The sequence below is a fragment of the Lycium ferocissimum genome, chromosome 3 (genome assembly GCF_029784015.1).
Source record: "Lycium ferocissimum isolate CSIRO_LF1 chromosome 3, AGI_CSIRO_Lferr_CH_V1, whole genome shotgun sequence".
Classification (NCBI taxonomy): Eukaryota; Viridiplantae; Streptophyta; class Magnoliopsida; order Solanales; family Solanaceae; genus Lycium; species Lycium ferocissimum.
Genome location: NC_081344.1, coordinates 29,940,243 through 29,964,482, shown reverse-complemented (window position 1 = coordinate 29,964,482; position 24,240 = coordinate 29,940,243). Strand labels below are relative to the sequence as shown.

Sequence of the window (24,240 nt, the reverse complement as noted above, 5' to 3'; positions counted from 1 at the left end):
CCTAAACCGGTAAGGCCTACCTGCACACCAACAACACCAACAAGCCGGCGAGGGATATATATATATATATATAGATACTAACTATCTCGTGCGAACTAGCACATACCCACAAAATGTGTATATATACATATATATAGCAAGCCGACGAGGTCGCTATGATCATACAAAGCCAACGGATTCCAACAAACATATACAAGCCGACAAGGCTATTACGCAAACACACTACGTATACATAAGACCCGTGTACAAGCCTTTAGGAAATGTGTGACTGTACCGTGCAATCGAATCAAAAGGAGAGACTCCAAGGACCTGGCAACTCCGAACAAAAGGGAGCTCACCAATCGGTCGATCTCGATCCTCGCCTATTGGAGGTCTATCAATCCTCGATCGGTACCGTAGGCATGAATGCAGCGCCCCCAGTAAAAGGGACGTCAGTACGAAATAATGTACCGAGTATGTACGACAACGATAACTGAAACTGAACTGGAAACGATACAATCTGGAGGCCAAAGAATGCCCTGAATATCTCTCCAGACCTGTCTCATATGAAATGCAATATAATACTATTATATATGTCTCACTGACCAAGTGGCCAGTGCAATATAAAATCTCACCGGCTAAGTAGCCGAGGCAATATGTCTCACGACCCGTCGGCAAGGCAATCCGTCTCACCGACCCGTAGGCCGTGCATATCGTCTCACCGACCCGTAGGCCGTGCAAAAAAAAATGTCTCACCGACCCGTAGGCCGTGCATAAAAAAATACACACACACACACACACACACACACACACACACATATATATATATATATATATATATATATATATATATATATATATATATATATATATATATATATATATATATCATGCAGTATATCATGCGTATGCTGAAAAACACTAATACTGTAATATGTCTCTTCTGACTCTTTATAACTCAATGACATAGGGAGGGGATGTGGCCCCTCAGAAAGAATAACATAACACTCAGAAACTAGACAACAATATGACAAGCTCTACTTTGACAAATCTCGAGTCATAAGGTTTATCACGCTCTTACCATACATGGAAACATGCCAAGAAAAGAAGGAACAGCCTTAACATACCTTTTCGGTCTTCTATTACTTAACGTTTATTCTCCCGAGCTCATAAATCTACATTCAAGAGAAATCATACTACTGTTAGGCTTATTGTCATATGCCTATCTTAGGTCCTTAAATTAAACTCCTTTAGAAACTGCTAAACTTCGGGCAACATCTTCCCTATTTATATCCCTAGCCCGAAATCACAATACCAACAACCAACATAACAACAACAACTCTAATGCCAACAACATCATCATCCATACCAAAATATTCCATAAAACATCTCACACGATGTTTGTCCAATTTCTCAACCCACAAATTTATTGTGCGATTATTTAATAGCTTTATCTCTGTAAATAAACCTAAGTCGATATCAATAAGGGAAGATTCATACCTTACTCCTGCTAGAATCACAATATCTTCAATATTCACCTTGAATTCAAGCCAAAATTCACCGCAATACGATATTATAACCGCAACTATATGTTGTTTGAACCTGAATTCAGAGATTATAGTTAATTCGCGTTAAAATTTGATGATTGGAGGTTAGGGGAAATTTCTAGAATATTTGAAAGGGTTTAGAGGTGTTTTGATGAAAAATAAAACAGGGGTGATCCCCCTTATATAGAGTTTTAGAGTCGGCCTACCGACTTCAGATTTACTCGCCGCGTTCGCGCCACCTCGCGGGTTCGCGCCGGTTATTCAGTTCTCTCGCGCGTTCGCGCCGCCACTCGGCATGTTCGTGCGGGGTTAATTCCGCTCGACATCCCACCTTAAAATGCTCATAACTCTTATTCCGATGTCCTATTGATGCGCGATTTGTTGCGTTGGAAACTAGACTTCATGAACTTCAATTTAGGCTTTTGCTTTACTTCAAAACTCCTCATATACTAAAATATATTCTTTCTCCAAGTTGGACCAAAATTGTCCCCCATCCTTTCTCCAAAGTTCCAACAAACTTAATTTCCCTAATCCGCTTGCCCTCCAATCCTTCCCTAGCTTATTACTTGAACTTAAACCCTCATACTCTTAACATAGGCACCTATAACCTCATATATCCTATAAGGGACTCCATTATCCCCAATTACACCGCTAACACCTAATGAATCTTAACATACCAGCTATGAGGTGTAGCAATTTCGCCTCCGTATGAGGAAGTTATGGTCATTTTCGTGCGGGGCTTTGTACCGAACAGTCTGCTGGCAGCGAACTTCCTTCTGATGAAACTCGTATGTTGCTGCATTGAATGCCTGCACATGTGAATCTCGGGGGGCGGAAACCTATTTTTATTTTGAAATTTCGAAGTCATTACCCACAAAACCCAAACACAGTTTTCAAGAGAGAAAGAGGCGAATTTTATTCCATTCATTGGTGAAAGCATCTTGGAGGGTAAGTCCCCACCTTTATTTGTTCCTTTACCTTTCTTCTTCAAGTTCCATGACTAGTTTAAGGTCCACCAATGGTGGGTAAAAATCCTAGAACCCTAGAATTAGTGAACCCTTAAATAATTAATGGAATGTTGATTTTTTTGTTGCTTAAACATCTAGTAGTGCAGGCTATCATTTTCTAGGATGGGAATTTCATTATTAATTATGAGAATTGTATATTGAGACTTAGGGTTCTAATAAAAATGGGAACTTTGGCCTAAAATCTGTTTGAAAGGGGTTAAATTGAATAGAAAACCCATGAATTGGAATAGTATGATTGTAGAGATAGAAGTTATGATAAATTCACCATTAAAAGATGGTTTTATCCAATCAAAAAGGGTAGAAGTAATTGGGTCTTCTTCCCCAATTGTTGTTCTTGTTTGATTAGAAGGTTTATCGCTTACTTAGCATTGTATTGCTAGACTTTGACCATTCTAAGGCATTTCAGAAACAGAAGGCTCATGTCCTACATTCAAGGTATGTTATGACTTACTTTAGTTAGACTTTGATTAGCGAAACGTATATGTTGTGTAGAATTGACGGGAGAAAGCATGATTAGGTCTTTGGACATGGTGTTTGGTTGGATATTAGCTAGGTTGGTATGACTTCTGATTATGTGGGCTTGCAGCCGTTATTTACGCATTGTGAAGGTGTAGTTGTATTCATACCGTGGCGATTCGGGATAGAATTCTATTAGTTCGGTTGTTGTTGATGGTGGCTTGCTGCCCTGTTATTGTGATTAGACTTACTAATTGAATGGGTGTGTTGTGATACGGGTTGTACCCAATTCTCTTTTATTGTGACACATATCATCGGAGAAAGGAAGGATAATGAGTTTAGACTTGAATTGTGATATAAACTTATCATATATGTAGATGAAAGCTTGACGTATGGATTACGGTTGATGGTGATATTATACTTGGCATGCATTCTCATTCCATATGTATATTGATATTAAATTATGACTTGGTATTGTGATTATATATGAGAAAATGGATCACCTTGGTGATACAAGACTTAGTTGTGAGGTGTACTCGTTATATTTGGAAGTAAAGAGGGACATAGACTCTTTATGTTGACTGAGATGGTTTGTATGATTCATTCCATAGTTGAGTCAATTTATCTAAGTCTTGATATGACTTATGGCATTATGAGTTCTTGTACTTCATTGTTATTTTAGTGCATTGATTTACCATATTTACACCCATTTCTACATTTAGACATTATGGAAATGGTTTGTAATTGTTGAAAGGAAGGTGTTCATATATACCCTTCATTGATTGATTGAGATAGCTGTATAATTAGGCTACGTTTGAGCAGAGTTATTGATGAGTCTTGTTATGACTTGTGTTACTATGACTGTACTTTATTGTTTCTGGCCTTGATATGTGTTCTTGAGTTATTTGTTTCTGGCCTTGATATGTGTTCTTGAGTTATTCACTGTGATTCGATCATGAGGCATTGTTGATGAGATTTTGAGATGGAACATATACATCTATTAAGGCACATTTGACAGGGGATCACGATGTGGCCTAGTTGTGAGCTCGTGGTCCGAGGTTCGTTCCAGAACGAGTGGTACATGGAATACCATGGGTCCCCTGCAGGTCATGACTGTTTAGGAAAAACATTACCATTTAGCATGTGTGTACAGGTTTGGAGTATTTGGCCAGTGCATTGCTTTGCACATCATTATATTTTGCATTGCACTTCATTACATTTTATTCTGCATTATTTTATGGCTCGTTTAGTTCTGATCTCGGTATGGTTTGTTGAAACGGCTAGTGTGGGATAGATATGATCATTGATTGAATGAAATTGTGGATTAGTGACTCTACCTAGGGTCGGAACTTGGACTTGTGATTATCGGGTGAGATTATTGAGACTGGACAGACTTGTGATTTAGAAGCTTCATCTTAGGCTGTGATTTAGTTATAGGATATTTTGTGACTTGGATTTGAGTATTATGTGCCTATCTGTTTATCTTGTTGATTTTATGCTTATATGCGTGAGCTAATCTTAGTTGGCCTATGATGCTTACCGGTACATAGTGTTTGTACTGATACTACCTTGCTGCACCCTTTTTCAGTGCAGATTGTGTTCCAGTGATTTCACCCAGACTGCATCTCTAGCTTGAAGCTAGTTTGCTTGATTAGATCCGAGGGTGAGTGTTACACCTCGTAAATTTTCGCATTGATTGCGTCATAAGCAAACTAACATACGCTCGGAAAGGCTATGAGACCCCTATAAGGTTAAAGAAGACTTTTAATAACTGTTAAACAAGTATTTAAAAGTTCTGAGATCAAGCGAATCGAAGAAATTAAGTTTGTCGAAACTTTGAAAAAAATTGGCAGAATTCTGGACAGGAGTTTTGGTCCAACTTGAGGGACGTATATCTCCTATAATATGAGGATTTATGGAATGCATAACCTATGTAAATTGAATTTCAAAGAGTTTCCTTTCCAATCCAACTGGCAGATCGTAAATCCAAGACATACGGTGTATTTCATGGCTTGTAGAAAATTACGCGATTTCAAAGTACGGACCCTGAAATTGAGGCGGTGGATGTTGTCACTTTATAAATCAGATGGCTCGACCTTTTTTTCATTTTACTTCATCACAACTGAACCCCAAACCCTATCAAGTGCTCTCAAACCCTTCCATATCGTCCCAAAGCCACATAAGTAAAGATCGAGCCCAATAATCCTAAACTAGTTCACTAGTGAAGTTGTTCTTGCTTGATGATGAGTTGTAGGTTGCTTAGCTCTGAAGTAGTTGGTTTGGATTGAAGTTTCTTGAACTCTAAGGATCGGAAGGTAGACGTTGGACAAATAAGTAAACGACAAGGTATGTTAAGGCTATTCCTTTTCTTCATTTTGGCATGACCTTTATGATACGAACAAAATAAGCAAGCGAACGATTTTCAAAACAATCCTACTCCTAGGTGTACTAAAGACACTTGCATCCTTGATTTCATATGTATATCTTGGTATATTCCATGTCCATGGCTTTTCAGAGATACCGTATATTGGTATTAGTAGTCTCACAATGTTACTTGGAGGTGTTACGACCCTACGTCACTCCAAGAAGCTCTGGATAACATTTTATGAGTCATTCATGCATTATATATATATATATATATATATATATATATATATATATATATATATATATATATATATATATATATACCGAGCCGCGCTCTGGCCGGCCGGAGTAGGCACGTATCGTGCAACCACTGATCAGTTGGGTATTCACACCGAGTCTCATTGTGGCTGGGTAGTTCCACACCTAGTCCTATTAAGGCCGGGTAGTGTATATTGACGACATAGCCCCACTGAGTGGCTTATTTATAGTATACAGATATGATTCTTATTTAAAGGAAGCATGCTTAGTTTATGCCCTCAGAGGCATTCAGATGTACAGGTTGATTCTCGTATATCTCATGTTACTTCCATGTCTCTTTTATAGTGTTCTCATGCCTTACATACTCGATACATTATTCGTACTGACGCCCCTATTTCCTGGAGGACTGCGTTTCATGCCCGCAGGTCTTGAGATACAGGTTGGTGACCTATCCAGTAGTTTATCAGCTCAGCGGCTAGTGTTGTTGCACTTCACTTGTTTCGGAGCTACCTTGTGAGTCAGCATGATTATATATCTATATGCATATGTACGGGTATGGCGGGGCCCTATCTCGACCACGATATGTTATGTAATCCAGTAGAGGCTTGTAGACAGTTATGTACAATCAGACGTTGCATAGTCTTGTTGATTCATATGTTGTAGCACAAATGCATATGATAGTCGTGTTGGCTTATTCATTATGATAGTATGTTTACAAAGTCGAGTCTTTACAGACTATTTTATTCAGTCATGTTCTCCTATGAGTCAGTGAGCTATCACATGATGACCCTAACGGCCTACCTATATTTATTTTTATGTTACAGACGTATGTCAGGTGGTACTTGGCTAGTATGGTCAGGTGCCCATCATGGCCTTCCGGTTTGGGTCGTGACAGTGAGCTTCTATCCATGCCATGCCGCTTGAAGATCTTTCTTTCCAGATGTCTACTTTCATTCCGGATTTATTATTATTATATTTGCGAGATATTTCATTCTTTAGACATTGTTGGTTAGAGTCTTTGTACGATGACTTTCAAATTTTGGGAATTTAATAGTTAGACTTCCGCACTTATATAATTTATCATTTATGACTTGGTTAGACTATTTATTTATTCACTTATTTATTGATTGTTAGAGTATAAATAATTAAAGAAGTTGAAATTGGCTAGTGATTAATGCGTTAATGGGTAAGGGTTCGCCTGCTAGTGATAATAAGGTAGGTGCTCGCACGATCGGTAATTAGGGTCGTGACAACTCAAATGGTTTTATGAGAGATGGTTTGCAATATCATATAAGCAAGTTGCATTAGCCTTCTTTGAAATGACATAGTCTTTGTGCCATATAGGAATTTTTGAAGCTGTAAATGGTCTTGTGACAACATCATTAGGAATTTGAAATTTGCATCATCTGCAACCATAGGATGTGACTCAACTTCAAAAACATTTGCAGCATTCTCAATATCAGTATCATTCTCATTTGTGGCAGCTACTTACGTGGTAGTATCAATAGAGGAGGCTTGAGAAGCATTATCACAATCATTAATCTAAGTGATAGGAACATCGGTACATTTGGTACGGATTTTCAAGTGGTGCTTGAGGCAAAGGTTGAGGAGTTGGCTTCTCACAATCTACCAGTGATGGTTCTGCAAAAATAAACATTTTTACTGAATCATCATTGATTCCTTTGAAAGGAAAAGTAGTTTCCATGAAGGTGACATCCCTGCTAATAAAGAAAGTTTTTGATTGTATATCAAGTACTCTATAGCCTTTTTGAGATTCTAAATATCTCATGAAGACTGTTTTGTTGGCTCTTGGAGCAAATTGTCTTGTCTTGGCAAGACAGATGCAAAACACAAGCACCCAAACACTCTTAAGTGATCAACCTTAGGTTCCTTGCCATATAGCATCTCAAAAGGTGACTTACCACTCAATACACCAGAAGGAAGCTTGTTAATTAGATAAACTGTTGTTTTAACACAATCCCCCCAAAATCTTATAGGAATTGAAGCTTGAAACCTCAATGCTCTAGCAGTGTCTAAAATATGTCTATGTTTTCTCTCTACAGTGCCATTTTGTTGAGGTGTATAAAGGACAAGAAGTTTGGCGAACAATTCCAAGAGAAGAAAATAGACTTTTACATTTAGAGCTCGTAAATTCAGTTCCATTGTCAGATCTCAATATTTGCACTTTAATACCAAACTGAGTACAAACCATAGTCAAAAAGTCCTTTAGTACAGTTAGAACCTCAGTTTTATGCTAAATCAAACATATCCAGGTGTATCTACTGTAATCATCAACTATTGTAACAAAATAATGCTTCTTGTCATATGTGGGAGTTCTATATGGACCCGAGACATCTAGATGAACTAAATGGAAAACATGGTTTGACTTATTGATACTGTTAGGAAATGGCAACCTACTTTGTTTAGCCATGGGACATATTTGGCAACACTGTCGTGGTGAAGTCTTCAAACTGTCCTTGATAGTTGATATATGTTGCATTACTTTGAGTGAGGGGTGACCAAGTCTGAGATGCCAAAGGTCAAACAGACTTGAACCTTCTATTGAGGCATTCACTGCTGCTCTTATTCCATCTCTCAACAAGTAAAGATCATTAGATTGTCTACCAATCCCAATCACTTTTCTGGTGCAAAATGTCACGACCCGACTAAGGGGCCATGACGGGTACCCGGAGCTGACTACCGAGCACCACTCATTATGCTAGTCATCATACTCATCCTGGACACATATAATCTCCAAGGCAATACATAAATATACATAAGCCCTCACGGCTGCCAAAAATGATATACAAGAATATACACTGATGTGTCCATAAGACAACAACTACCTACGTATCCGTATCTATGAGCCTCTACTAGAGTACTGTGATATAAGGACGGGACAGAACCCCGTCGTGCCCAAATATATATACACAAAAGAATATGACCATACGTAACACCTCCGAAGTAGTGGGGTGCTCCTGTGAATCCGCTGATAAGCTCCTACGGGTCTGCACCGCCTCCGTGTCTACCTGTGGGCATGAACACAGCGTCCTAGAAAGAAGAGGACGTCAGTACAAAAAATGTACTGAGTATGTAAAGCATGAATAATGCCAGCATAATAAAGAAATAATGAAACATGAGGTGAAGATATAACACCTTAACTTTTAAAAGAAAACACATGTTATGCATATCAAATATACCATCATCGTTAACCCGCGTCCGGGTAACTATCGCATGCCGCCCACTAGTGGTGTCATGTCCGGCCATCTAAGCACGGTGTTATCTTAAGCCGCCCGCCTTAGCGATGTCATGCCCGGCCCTCTAGGCACGGTGTAATAATAATCCACCCGCCTTAGCGGTGTCATGCCCGGCCCTCTAGGCACGGTGTAATCATAAGCCGCCCGCCTTCGCGGTGTCATGCCCGGCCATATAGGCACGGTGTAATCTCATCATTATGTACTTATCATAAAACATGCATTAGAAATCAATTAAATGCTACAACTCTATCGGGGTGACGTAAGGTCGAGAACCCCCGATTCCATTATGGAGTAGTCATGATCATCTTGTCTCACCTTAAAGGAACTAGCGTTATAAGGTCAGTCCAGCAACAATGGATAACATCAAAGAATCATATAAGGATCATTATCTTCGTAGGAATATCATATCATGAGCTTTAGAATCTCTAGACTTCGACTCATCATCATTATCATATTCATAACATATCTCTTATCTTTATTTCATGAGTAGTTCTTAATAGTCATAGGCTTATAATTTCCGGAATATGAGAAAGTCATGGAAAGATAAAAGGAGTCATATTATAGGAGTCATGCCTTAGAAAAAGAAGGGACTAGCCTCACATACCTTGATGTCTCGCTAACTCTATCAATTAAACGCTTTCCTCCAATGTTCACGATTCTACATTCAAGAGAATTCGTACTAGAATTAGATAATCGGAAACATACTTAAGCTTAAGCTAAAGCTAACGAAAATTGGGCAACATTTACTTTGTTTCTACAACTTCTTCCATACGATATATCAGCTCCCAAATATCAATAACAACATTCATAATACCATAATCAATAACTTCGACAAGTTCGACAATATTCAATTCTCAAAATTTCCTCTCAAGGTCATCCATAACCATGGCCATAATACAACACCACATTCATCCTCATATAATGCTTCTCCAATATTCTTGATATCATTTATAACAAGATTATACTCATATCATCTCAAAAATTATGATTCATGTCAAACTACTATTCAAGAATACCATTATTTCATAATTGAGCTCCATATTCTACCTTCTTCCATAATCTAAGTCTTTCAACCATTCAATGTTCTTAATTACATGAAATTATCATAAAACTCACCTTTAATTGTGTAGGAATGGATTTTGGACGGAAATGCTTCACTTGAAGAAAACCCTAGTTCCACTTCCAAAGAAATTCTTGACTTCTAGCAACCCTAAAAAGCTTCCTTGCACTTGATTTCCTTGGATTAATGATGTTGATCCTTGAGTTGCCTTGGATTTATGTTAGTGAAATATGTAGAACCTTCTAGAGGTCTTGAGAGAAGTGGAGAAGTTGAAAGAATGAAAAATTAGAAGTGGGAACATATTTTTATACTTAGAAAATACTCAGCCCGTCGGGAGTTATACGGACCCTTATATGGTCCGTATAATATTATACGGTCCGTATAAGTGATTGTATTTCGCCATCAGGGAAATCATATTTTCTTTTGGGTTATACGGACCGTATAAAGTTATACGGACCGTATAAGTGGTCGTATAACTCCACTTTTCTGAAATTATATCCGTCGTTTCGTTTGATCTCTAATCCTTATGGAACCTTCTTAGAACTTGTTTAACACTTCATTAACAATCTAAGGAGCGTTATAACTTTTCCTCAAGACATTATTGAATCAACATTAGCTCGGTACTTTGCAAACCCTTGTCAAAGCATGACTTTTACTTTACATTCTTCAATGAACTTTCTTCTCTTGCCTCGAATGTCTTTGGAATCTTAATTAGAATCGCCGAGTAACCTTTCTTACTTGTAGGGACATCGTATTCATCTCACCCTGCATTAGTCTATCCACCACATCACGATATGAAATTTTCTGAGGTGTAACACAAAGATCCTGCAACACACAAAAATTAGGGAGAAAACTAACACTGCAATTTAGTTCCCTAGTGAGTTTGGCAACTGATAGAAGGTTGAACTTGAAGTCAGGCACATGAAACACATTTTTAACTTTTATGTCACCTAGAACAATTGAATTTCCTATACTTATAATTTGTGCTTTATTTCCTGCTGGTAATTGAACTGAACTGGCACTTGAATCTTTCAAATGCTTTATCTCCTCAAGTAATTCTTTACATGAAGCTATATGGTGGGTTGCTTCTGAGTCTACTATCCAATCATGAAAATTTGAATCATTAGACACTAAGGAAACATTACCTGCCATATTAGCTTTGCATTCACTCAAATCAGTATTGTGCATCAAGTGTTTCATCTGATTTTACTCCTCTTCAGTTAGGAAATATCCTTGTCCTCAAGCTGTTGTTGCTGCTGCAGCATTGTTGGCATATGGTCTGAAGTTACTTGTTTCTCCTTCATGTGCACCTCTTGGCCTATAACCTCCTTGTGACATTTGATTTTTACCCTGATCATAACCACCTTGACCAGTCTGGTTACCAGACTGATTCAACTTCTTCTTACTCTTAAAATCTGCAGTGTAACCTACCAACCTGTAGCAATCTACTATTTTATGCCCTTTGTAACCACACACCTCACAAGGTGGACCTTGAACTTGTCTTGTTGGTTTTCTTCCTCTGAAATTTTGTCCTCTCCCAGCTAGCACGGTAAGAACTTCTTTGTTTGTATCAATTACACCTAATTGTCTTTGACTCTCCTCTTGTACAACAGTTGCATAGGCTTGATTTACCTAGGTACTTCAGATTTAAGCAGTATATCACTTCTCACATGACTAAAAGACTCATTCAATCCTATTAAAAACATTAACAATCTCTGTTGATGCAAATGTTCTACATAAGGTTTAGCCTCTTCACATCCACACAAGGGTGAAGGAATCAACACATCAAATTCATCCCACAAATTTTTCATCTTAGTATAATAGTCAGTAACATAATCTGTACCTTGTCTTAGGCATGCTACTTTAGTCCATATCTGATAAATTCTGGTTAGGTTTGATTTATTAAATTCTGGATAGGTTTAATTTATTGAAGTGTTCCTTAAAATCATCCCAAACATGCTTTGCACTTGGAGCATAGAATATAGTAGTGACTAGTCCTGGTGCAACTGTGCAGCTAATCCATGACAAAACTACAGCATCGCACCTTTGCCATTGAGTTGCTAATTCCCCTTTGTATGAACTTTTCAAGTAAGTTCCATCGACAAAACAGTATTTGTTCTTCACCATCAAGGCCAACCTCATCGATCTACTCCATATCCCATAGTTTTTAGGACCTGTTAGCTTTATTTCAATTAATGCAACACTAGGTGTATCTGATTGTTGCAAATACAATGGATGACTGTGTTCGAGTGTTTCTACTGTAAGATTCGCCATTTTTAAGCTTCGATCTTCGATTTGAAGAAGAAATCATAAATATCAATTTTGAAGAAAAAACTGTAAATTACTGTGAAATTTCACTTTCTCGAAAAATTGTTTAGAAATTGATGCGGTCCAGATCTTCTCGCTCTGATACCATGTTAGATTTGATGTAGCTCATCTGATATGATGAAGCTTAGCTTCACTGTTATGAATCTAGGTCACCTAGTTCATGTAATTTGAGAGAGAATTGGAGAAGAAGAGAGAAGATATTTAGTTAGTTTGTTAGAGTACATGTGTACATCACACCAGAAATTGTATAAAGCCACATTAGTTGGCATTGTGTTCTATTTAATCAATGAAAATATCTAACCCCTCACTATGCTATACTAATATTATTAACAACTGCAGGTACTTGATGTAGCAGCTCGATGAGCCGGTAGTCCTACGTACCTATAGGGAGGCAAATACACTAGCAGATGAATTAGCAAGTTTTGGATGCACTAGCTGAATGGATAATGCCACAATTTTTATCACCCTCTAGTTTTTGTAGATGAAATGTTCCAACATGATCAATGACAGCAGCCTTTGGTTCGATGCATCGCCAAATCCCACGAGCATTCACCTTTCACTTTTTGTATGAACCCTTTGAAGGGTCAACTGGTCTCTAGTAGTAATAGGCCTATCCTCCCTTTTGTAACAAGTATCCCCTAGTTATGATGTCTTAGATAATCAGTATCTCTCCTTGGACTTACCTACTTCAATTCCCTGTCCGGTTAACTTTTAACTTATTATAATATAGTTAACTTTTAGCTTATTATAATATAATATCTTTCTTTTGGACACACACACACACACACACATATATATATATATATAAAGAGGATAAATACTAGATTACTAGTATATAGTAGGTAGGAAAAATACATAATTTACCTCTTAAACTTATCCCGAAAAATTATTTACACATCTAAACTTTTCTAATGTTATTTTACCCTCCTTATCTTATTTGAAGTGAAACCATTACCTCCTTAAGTTATAAGGTAGCAGAGAGGGAAAAATACATTGACTAGATCTAATAAATGTCATTTTCTAATCGGACTATCAAATAATGGCATTTAAATTTTTTGATGTGATCTTTTCTTCTAGGAAACACCTAGGATTGCATTCTTGAAAAAATCAAAAGAAAATGCACTAAACTCTAATCAGACGACCCCTTGAATCTTTTGGAAAATGTCAAATTGGTTCCATGTTTGAGGGTGTTCTACTAGTAATAATAAGAAAATGAAAGTTGAATGCTTAATCTAATCTGCATATTCTCTCCCAACTCCTCACCCCAAAAAATCGTAATAATAAGAAAATGATGTAGATTTGATGGTGCACGGTAATGAATCATATCCAATATATGAACAAAATCTATTGTAACCATACCATGACAATTCAAGATGTTAAAAGAATTTGAGGACCTAAATTCACATTTATTGATATTGTCTCTCAAGTTTGTTGCAGCTCCACAAAATCTCCTGATAATTGGAAGTTTTCTTTAAGAACTTCCACACAGCACCACCAGCCCTTTTCAATTTTTTTTTTTTTTTTGGTAAATCCAAACACTGAAGATACTCGACTTTGCCTCAATGAAATGAAAATTAGTAAAGATTGTTAAGCTAATGCAATACAGTCATTATGCTGGACAGACACGATTGCCTGTCAGAATGGCAAGGAAAACTACAATCCTACCGTTGCTGATTTCTGAACGATCCTTCACGATCAAACTCCATTTCTTCTGATTGCTCTCATGACAGAAAATCGGATATTTTGATCACAATATAGGCATCTCCAAAGTTTGTAAAACATCTTTGAACTCGAACTCTCTCGTTTCTCTGTTAAAGCGCTCCACTAGTTTGTACCTGACATCATTCAAGTAAAAGGATTGTACAGTGTCCAAAAGCCATTTTGCCTCCGAGTCAGTGAGCTTGCTAGTAAAGACAATGTCCCCTCGAACAAGAACGAGATCCTTGCTTTCAGCAAATTCAGTGTAGTAAGTAATTGTGAAGTATGGAGCAGCTTGAGTTCCTCTTGCCTTGTAATCTTCTAGACCTGTGATTAGTATGTGTGGCGCCTGCACTGCATGAAGATTCAAATGAATAGTAATGAAGCGACTGCAGGTGATAAAGGGCATTTTCATGTAATAAAATGGCAACTATCTTGATGTTTACACAGTACTAAAACTGATTTCCCACAGGACAATGGCCACTAAATTATAAGCATGAAGAAATTTGATTTACACAGATTTGAGTTTTTGGCCAAAAACATCCTTTAGCTATACCAAAACTTATTGTACATCCTTCAACTAGCATAGTAAACAAAAACCATCCTTGAAGTATTCAAAGCTTAGCAAGTTTCATCCTCCCGTGCAATTCTATTAAAAAAACTAATAGACACCACCCCATGTGCATGTCACATGACTTCAAGCACTCCAGAATCAGTATTTCAGATCAGCCATCAGTCATTGTTCCCTGCTCTACTAAAATACTACAGAAAATATTTTCTGGGTTGAGCTCGATCGAGTGCCGATTACAGGAACAAAAATAATGGACGAGGATGGCTCTTCTTATGTATAGTGGTCGGGCTCTGAGTATACTTGATCCACTTGGAAATTAAAGGTGGTGTTGTCTGGAAAAAATGAGACAGGTGAGAAAGGTTTAAGCAATTTTTTTATGGTCGCTGGTAATTGCATATCTTCAATAGTAATGTAAGAAGAAATTTTTGTTGGGTCTTGTGAAAATGGAGAGAGTGAACCGTAAGAGCAGATTCATATCATATGCATGAAAGGAAAATAGCTTCAAAAGAGTGTTTTGGTGCTAAACTTTAACAGTCCCAAATCAAAAGGCATAAAAAATGCAAGAACAAGAAATAGATGAAGGGGATCTTTGGATTGCATTTGTAAGAAAGTCAAGCAAATAATGAAAAATGGAGTATGTAACAGCAAAAGAATAGCTCAATCATGAGCTTTAGATTGTCCAAAGCAACTTGTCTTACAATTTTTGCTAAGCTAGAGTATCCTAAATTCGTTACTGGAACGGAACTTTAAGAAAATAGAAAATTTGACAAAGGATAAATGGGACAAATTGTGGCAAAGTTCTTAACCAAAGAAAGGCTCTGGCTTTGAGAATAAAAGATAAATCGAACAAGTGGACTGATTTTGGGATGCTTAGAGTCATGTGATTTACACATCTGTGGCGGAGTCTGTTTGTTTGTTTAACAGAGTTTCATGGAAGGATGAAACTTGCTAGATTGAATGGTTTTTGTTCACCATGCTATCTGGAGGATGTACATTACTTTTTGGGTATGGCCACATACAGGTTAAGTTGGTGAGAGCAAATATTCTGTGAAATTATTCTTGTCACAACTACTTTTTGCTTCAGTTTTGGAATGGGAAGGCGAGGTGGGAGGAGTAGATCTACAAGCGCAGCTTAAAGTTCAAGAAGGAACAAATATGATATTCACAGATGTCCAAAGGAATGCTAGCTAACAAACCAAATACATAAACAACTAGAGCCATTTATGTACAGCTGCCATAAAGGTTAGAAAACTAGGTGCAGTCCTACGCACTACAATAGCACATCTTTCCTTTTTTCTTTCTAAAGTATATTACCTATAAATGATATTGTCTAATTTGATTACTTGAAACTACAACAACATACCCAGAAAGCACAGGGTATTTTACATTTAAATAAGCCTCAGAAAAGACAAGGGATTCCCTACATGGGTCAACCAGCCAAGGAATAGATAACAGAAACATGAAGAGAAGTTTCTTTTCAACAGAATGTAGACAGGACAAGTGATCAAAATCAATAACAAGAAAATAAAAGCAAACTAGGGATGACAATTAGAAGTAATCAACTTGACTGAGACTTATCAAAAGAAACACATTGACTTGAGAATCGAAGATTATAAGACAGGTGAATTATTGAAACTTTGATCATCCCGGGCATATCAAGGCACGAATTCGACCAGTAACTTCTCTCTCTCATTTATTTGGAGATAACGATAGTGTTCAGGTTGGCTTGTGCACATATCTCAACTATTTCATGAATACTTGGTAACTCTGTCCACCAAGACTAAGGAAGATGAGAAGAAATCACCATAACTTTTTCACCTCAACTGACATTCCAACCTTCGTTTTCCATGGTCATTTCAACTTCCTTCACCAACTAGACCACGCCGGTGATGCTTGACCGTTGACTTTTAAACGACTCTTCAAAAACGTTGCCGCACCCATGTCGGATCCTCCAAAAATACACTACTTTTGGAGGATCCTACACACACCTGGTGGCATTTTCGGAGAGCCCAAGCAACATAGCTTTTAGATCTAAAAAAAGGACAGGAGGTCGGAGTTGAAGGAGAAAAAAGGATTTTTCAAGTGATATTGGCATCGAACCTCTACATAATGGCAACAAGTCTACAGTCGCGGACTCCTTCATCAGATAATACGGAGATGATAGACCATAAAAGTATTATATGTTCCTTATGTACCCGACTATGAATAGTAATATTATAATCTCATAACAAGCTCATCCTACAATAAACCTAAAAAAGGATGGAAAGCAGCTAGCCTTTCTGAGAAAAAAAATAAAGCTATTGGCAGTGATAACATCGGAACTAGAGAAAGATGAACTCTTAGAAATAGTTTTTTTTGATAAAGACTCTTACATATAGTGTCATCATGGTTATAGGTTTTCAATGCAAATCAATTGTTAAAGGATAAACGGAGCAAAAAAGCAGTCTAACCTTGCACAAACATTGTTGTGTAACCACTTCCCTTCCATAGCGGAATCACAAAATACCGGCTATACAGGAAAACAGAAGCAGGATGTCAAAGATAACAAAGGAATAGTGCATGTTAAACAGAGCAACTAATTAGAGTCCGAGAAAACAAATGAATAAGATGAAGAAGCACATTTACCAACTTGAAGCTTTTTGCTCCAAGAGCTTATATAACTTAGCTTTCATTGATGCTGCGATGTGACCTCTTCCCAAGTGATACTGAGATGGCATAATCATGCAACAAAAGGGAATAAGAGGGAGACAGAACAGGATCATTCAAGCAATAACTAAAACTTTAGGAAAGTAAAAGTTGCAGAATCAAAGAGCAAGCTGTGGCATATACTGCAGACCATGATCAGATGTACAAAATATACAACTTAATAAATAAGCCGATGTACCGGTACATGGCTGGTCCTAGCTAAAAATACTTGAATGGATTAGGTAAACACACATAAAAGTAGTCATTTTCTCTAAACTTCATAGAAAATTTTCCAAGTCTGACAAGCATTTCAGGAGGCAAATCCTTTTGTGGGAGAGCAGCTTCCAAAAGAAAAGATGAGAAGGTAATCCATGACTCAAGTATATCTGAAGCATTACATTTTAAAATCCACAGGCTTAAAAACACTAAGTTCCACAAGAAAATCTGTTAAGGGGGTAAATTCAGACCAAAGATCAAAAGAATTTATGGGGTCCTCTAATCCTTCCAGCAAATCCTCATCCCATTTGCAGCAAAATGATATCAATAGTAGTCATCTACAGAATTAATGCAATCACAAAACATGCATGTGTAGGTAAGTCTAGAAAACCAGACAGCCTATATTTTTGGCTACATGAATTACTTTTACAAGCTCATCATAAAGATCAGATAAACCTTAGATGACTTCAATTTCTAGTGGAGTAAGTGAAACCACCTAACCTGCTCATTTCTTTGACAAAAGCTTGGTCTATGTGTCAATTGTTCATCATATTGAGTGACTAATGTAATTTACAAATGTCTAGAATAAAACTCAAGGCTGAAACTATCTCAAGAAAGCCAACAATACATTTGAAAACTATCAAAATAAAAACAAGGTTGAAATATTACATCATCCCAAATGTCGGCTAGCTCTTCAGCTGATTTGTTCTTTGCCCTCTCCATGTCAATAATAGAGTCCAAGGGCTTTTGCTTCAACGGGTTGAAGCCAGAGGCAAATTTTGATGTCCTAATGGAACCAAGCGAACGCCATTTCAAGAAATCACTAGGAATAACATTTCGTGGTGACTTGTCAACAATCTGTTGCAGGACTGAGCTTCTGTATGGTTGTTTTGAAACCATAGAGGAAGAAGAACCATTTCTATAGCAAGCAATCACAGAAGAATGCATTCTCTTTGATACACTACTTGACAAATGGCGCATCATGATTATCTGCAATAACACTGAAAATCTCAGACATCAACATCTCATCTAACGCATAGACAAAACCTAGAGATAGAACATGTACGTTGAGTCATTGATACAATCATTCACAAATAGACTACACATATCAACATGAAACCTCATGACATCTAGTGCGCCTGTAGTAAATCAAACAGGGAGTGGTAAATATAATGGCAACTAGGGAGTAACAACCTCAAGATCCTAGGTCTGAATCGCAACTAGGACACTTAGTGTGAGCCCATATGCTCCAACTTCTATGGGCAAGTTCACCTATGCTTGTAGGCTATACAAACTGTCTGGTGGATAAATCGAGGTGCGTTCAAGAAGGCACAAAAGAAAAATAATAATGAAGATTAAGGAACATTAAATATGCCAATTTGACATCGGGAATTATTCAGTCAGCAGAAAAGAAGCCAGCAGTAAGCAAAAATGCAAAATACATGGTCAATTTGGTGCTTTTCTAAAGCTGATATAGGTCAGGCAGTAGATAATGGAAGCCAAAACCTAGCAATCAGGAGCAACATACATTCTACTCCCTATGTTTCAATTTGTTTCACTGACTTTCCTTTTTAGTTTGTTCCAAAAAGTAGGTCACTTTCTATATTTAGTCTCTTTACACCCAACATTCTACATGGCATATTTAAGACTACAAGATTCAAACGGCATTTTAGTACATTACACACATCTTTAGTTCAAGACCACAAGATTCAAAGTCTTCTTTATTTTCTTGAACTTCGTGCCGAGTCAAACTAAGACAAACAAATTGAAACGGAGGGAGTAATATTTTGCTATAACAGAAAAGTCGAAGTGCCAAGATCCTTTAAGTTTTCGAATTTTCTCCCATATGATATTTTTATTGGTTGAAAAACTTTTACATCACCCTATCCTTATGGTACTTATTTGAAGTTAGTTCATAGAATTTATAGACCCCCAATTGTTAGGTTACCTATACATTTATTTTTCAGTAGAAATTAAACTAGATGGGAACAAAAATCTAAAATTAAACAAGGGGACTTAGTAAAGGCAAAATATTACATTTTTAAGGGATAATTGGAAGCTGAAACCTAAGAATCATCAATTACAATTACATTCAGGCAGTTAGACAGACCAAATAATAATAAAAGAAGTCAAGGAAAACAAGAAAGAAAAGGAACCAAATTCACATAAGCTATTGACACCAGCGGATGAAACATTTGCTCAATCAAATGAGAAGAAAGAATAAAGAGAAGAACCCACATACAATAGAAGGCGCACCTGATTAAGCCGCTGAGTGGGACAGATTTGAGTCGCTGGAGAAGAGAGAAGAGATCAGAGTCCGGAGTTGCTGCAATAGGAAACAGTCATAAAGAAAGCCGAGTCCGCAACTTAATTGACCCACAAAGTGGGATTTTGATCCAAAATATCCACTAAAAAAAAAGTTACAATACTACCTTTTGCGCAGGAAATTCTTGCGCAATAGGTATTATTATTTAGCAGCCCACGTTTTTTAAATGTTCACTTTTAGCTCACGTTTTTTCTATTTAATATGAATTTTGGATGAGGTAAAGACTCATCCATTTCATAAGTTCAAGTCATCTTTTTTCAAGTTATTGAAAAAAAAAATCCAACTCCAAAGTTCATGAAAAAAATGGGCTCTCCTCCTTCAACTGTTAAGCTTTCTTTATTTTGGGATGGAGAGATTCTTCATGATAATAATACTGCTCGTTATAATATTAAACCACAATACCATGTTAAGTTTCCAACTACCTTGGATTACGAAACATTACTCAATGCCATACACAAAAGAATGAAAAGTAATCGTGACTATGGATTATCTGTAATAGGCAGATATCCAATATCCATTGCACCGCAAGGTTTAGTGCTTTATGGGGAGTGGAATATCATTGATGATGAGTCTTTGAGGGAATATTTGAGGGCGCCGGAAGAATATAGGGGGTTAATCACCCTCAATGTTCTTGAAATGTATGTTGAAAAGATACCTCACAGTCGTAGTGAAGTCTTGGCCAGGACTCGTCAGGAAGTTCCTCAAGTCCAGCCTACTCATGGTAACACTTATACGGACTTGGGTTCTTATGGAGGCATTTAGAGTAGTCAAGTGTAAGTTTACTAGGGAGTACCGTAAGTTTATCTTTATCTTTAAAATCTTTTCTTTACTATCCATTTTTTGGAGGTTACCCTTAATGCTGAGGAATACAACAGTACCAGTTTCTCAAAAAAAAAAAAAAGAGTAGTCAAGTGCCTGCCGCGCCCCATTTTCCTCGCGGAAGACGGGTCAAGACAGGTGACAACTCTTTTAGTGGGTTTAAAAGAGAAGAGTCGCCACCTAACGAATTGAGGTGCGTTAGGGCACCATTTACTACTACTAATGCAAATAACTCTGTTTAAAACTAGTCTGCGTAACCAAAGATCGGGCAAGGGTTCAAATTACCTCAAAAGGAAGGTATTAAGCACCTTTCGAGGTCCACAATTGTGGGTCCCTTCTGGATTTATAACTATGTGGGATTAAGCATTTTATAAGCATGAAAACATTTATTAAATTAATTTGAAAGAACCAGGTGATTTTGCAAGAGTTATTTATTGCTATATTTTTAAAAATCCAGGAAATAAATAAACTAAAAGAACTTGTGAAAATCAGTTATGAATCCGAATTTAACGAGTCTAAAGAAATTAGGTGATTAGGATTTAGGCATGACAAACTATTTATTACTTATGAAGAAGGTCATCTGAAATAAACAAGAGATTTAAATGTGACAACTTATTAACTAAATTAAACAACAACGATTAAGTTACAACGAATTCATTCATTAGCTACAAGTTAACATGATAAGAAGAAAATAGCAACTGCACGAACTATTAAAGACAAAGCAAATAAAAGACAAAAGGAGTAACAGATTTGTAATCAAAAGGAAATTCTATCACATTAATAAGCATACAACTTAATTTCACAATGAACTTATTTTATTACAACTTGAAGGACATATAAATCCTACAAAAATGTAAATTCTAACTAACCGAGAGAATGAAAACAAAGTGAGACAAATTAATTCTATTAGTATAGGTCCTAAACTTGCATAGTTGATTTAAAAGTAAAATACATCAGAAATCTCAAGATAAAAGAACGTTATGTTTTGTTAAAAACTAAAAATGTTTGTTACTTTACAAGGATGACGACACGACATTATAAATCGTGTGTCCTTAACCTTAGTAACAATTCGATTGGAGGTTGGTCTTAAGTTAAAATATACTCCCTCCGTTTCAATTTATGTGAACCCATTTGACTGGGCACGACATTTAAGAAAGTGTGAAGACTTTTGAAATTTGTGGTTCAAACTAAGTCTTGAATATTTATGTGGCTGTAAATCATTTCATAAAGTGAATTTGTTTCCAAATTAGAAAAGAGGTCATTCATTTTGGCACGGACTAAAAAGGAAATAGGTTCACATAAATTGAAACAGAGGGAGTATATAATAGTAATTTTTGTTTGAACAAGTGAAAGATTTGAATTTTGAACATAAGCACGTAAGTATATAAATACATATAGTGTACATAATCCTTTCAAATTCTTTGGTTGGTGTTACTTTCGGGGAACGGGTCGGCTAAATTTGAAAACGACTTAGGATTAGACCTAGTAATCGTTTCTACTTCCCGCTAACTATTTGTTAAGAGAAGTATTTTGATGTAGTTTACGATTTAAACAAGCCCACTGTCCAGTTAAATTATAAAGGGTAACTGGACAGTGGTTTCTACTAACGACGAAAAGAAAGAGGTTGTTAATTGATATAAAATCATAAATAAATAGTGTAAAAGAAGAAGAAGGAAATTTTAAACACATAGCACATAATTCCCCGCCCTTTCACAGCCCCTTTTCATCAAATGTTGTTAGATTTTATTAATAACATATAAAAAGCACATTACATGCCAATTCTGAAAAGAAGAGTTAGAGATATAAAATACAAAATGCTTAATTCGAAATCCTACTCACAACTATAAAAATCTACACTTTGAATTAAAGCCATCGATAAAGGAATAACGTTGAGAAAAGTAGCAAACAACCAATAGTACATATCCGAGACTCGGCACTTATAATTTTATGACTTTTTAATAAATATTAAGAATTGTGTGGTTGATGTTTCTATCTCTCCCCAAAGAACTATTTATAAAAATCTTCAGGAAATGATAATTCATATATGAAAGACATAAATTGAAAGAAAACAGCTCCAAATTGACAGAAATGAAATTAAAAAAAAAAAATAAAAAAAAAAAAGCAAGTTTGTAGAATAAGAAATTTGAATTTGCCAAATGTTAACCCCTTTGCACTCAAATATCTAGTTTATTATTTTAAGATGTGAAGGAAACAAATTATGAGGTATTTGAACAACTATAAACTATGATTAATAACATGGGATTTGGTTAAAAAGCTCTTGGTTTGAGGAAGATGACTGGTGAACGGAGTTCGTTACGGAAACGCCCATTTTTTCAAAAATCGTAAAAAAATCTGAAAAGAAGAGTTAGAGATTTATTAATATATTGTCATATTCCTAATAGCTTATAACAAAATATATTCTTGCTTAAAGCATATGTGTATATATATATATATTAAGTTATATGTGAGCAATATACCCATATAGTAAGAATATACTCAATAACTATATATATATATATATATATATTATAAGTTATATATATACACTACCAAATTGAATTAATTAAAGTATACATCGATATTCCTAGAAAAATATGAACCAAGTTGAGAAGAATGAAATATTTTATCAAACAACCAATATCCAATAGTAGATATCCGAGAATCGGCAAACTTATACAAGAATTAAACAATGAAGTAGTTTGCTTTTGTGAAAAATAAATATTAGAGAATTGTGTGGTTGAAAAAGTGAGGTAAATTCTATCTCTCCCCAAGTCAACAACTATTTATACTAAAATCTTCAAAACCAGAAGAAATGGGTCCCAAATCTTTGTCTATTAATTTGTAAGAGTGATTTGGGCATCAAATAACAGGAAAGGAGCCGTTGAGAAAAGAAAGAAAAAAATTATTTGCAAATCCAAATTGACAGAAATATGGCAAATAAAAAAAAAAAAAAAAAAAAAAAAGGAACCAAGAAATTTGTAGAAATCTTTACCTATTTTGCGATATCTTGAATTTGGACAGATTCTTCAAAGAGGTTCATACCTCACAAATTATTTTTTAAGCGGAGGGTTTAATTCTTTTTAAAAGCAATCTCCTTTCAAATATGGTCGTTTTTCTATAAATATTAAAAAATCTCAAAAGGATTTTCCATATTTTCGTATTTTAGGGGGGGAGATGTGAAGGAAACAAATTACACAAAATGAAGAAAGAAAAAATAAACAAAAATTTGAACAACTAAGGGAGAAAATAAACAAAAGATATGGTCGGTGAAATTGCCGTGAATGTCGACGGTAAGGAGAAGGATCCTAATTGGGATTTGGTTATTTGAGAGTGTACTTGGTTCAGATTGTGGTCTCTTTTTCGGTTGTGTTTCAAATTGGAATGGTTGGATGGATGGGGATTATTTCCACCAACATTGAGGGTTTCTTTGGGTTTATCTGGTACAATACGCTAGGAAAATAATATTGGACTAATTAAATAAGATGAGTGGAATCAATTAGGACTTCTATGTTAGTCAAATACGTGTTTGATTTGGCTGCTTCATTAACTAATAAAAAAAACACCACGCTAATAATTAATAATATGTTAATATTGGGAGACAAAAATAATATAATAATATTAACTATATATGAAATCATGAGTAAA

General features: G+C 36.2%; 1 protein-coding gene and 1 long non-coding RNA gene across 10 annotated transcripts; both read right to left on the bottom strand.

Annotated features, from left to right (window-relative positions):
* Nucleotides 1-7,765: 7,765 nt before the first annotated feature.
* On the bottom strand, nt 7,766-11,844 carry LOC132051089 (uncharacterized). The gene is made up of 2 exons (XR_009413576.1): nt 11,084-11,844; nt 7,766-8,277 (listed from the first exon to the last, which is right to left on the bottom strand). It is a non-coding gene; the product is annotated as an uncharacterized LOC132051089 (long non-coding RNA).
* A 1,810-nt stretch (nt 11,845-13,654) lies between these two features.
* LOC132050158 (uncharacterized) lies at nt 13,655-23,639 on the bottom strand. Of its 9 annotated transcripts, XM_059441245.1 has the most exons (7): nt 23,588-23,638; nt 19,707-19,776; nt 18,645-18,748; nt 18,120-18,440; nt 17,175-17,254; nt 17,000-17,058; nt 13,655-14,332 (listed from the first exon to the last, which is right to left on the bottom strand). In XM_059441245.1, exons 4-7 carry the CDS (start codon nt 18,432-18,434, stop codon nt 14,028-14,030), a joined length of 759 nt encoding a protein of 252 aa, XP_059297228.1. In that variant the 5' UTR covers nt 18,435-18,440; nt 18,645-18,748; nt 19,707-19,776; nt 23,588-23,638; the 3' UTR covers nt 13,655-14,027. The 9 variants fall into 9 exon arrangements, with proteins under 9 accessions (XP_059297228.1, XP_059297225.1, XP_059297227.1 ...); XM_059441242.1 differs by lacking the exon at nt 18,645-18,748 and having other exon boundaries at nt 23,588-23,639; XM_059441244.1 differs by lacking the exon at nt 18,645-18,748 and having other exon boundaries at nt 18,120-18,451.
* Between the last annotated feature and the right edge of the window lie 601 nt (nt 23,640-24,240).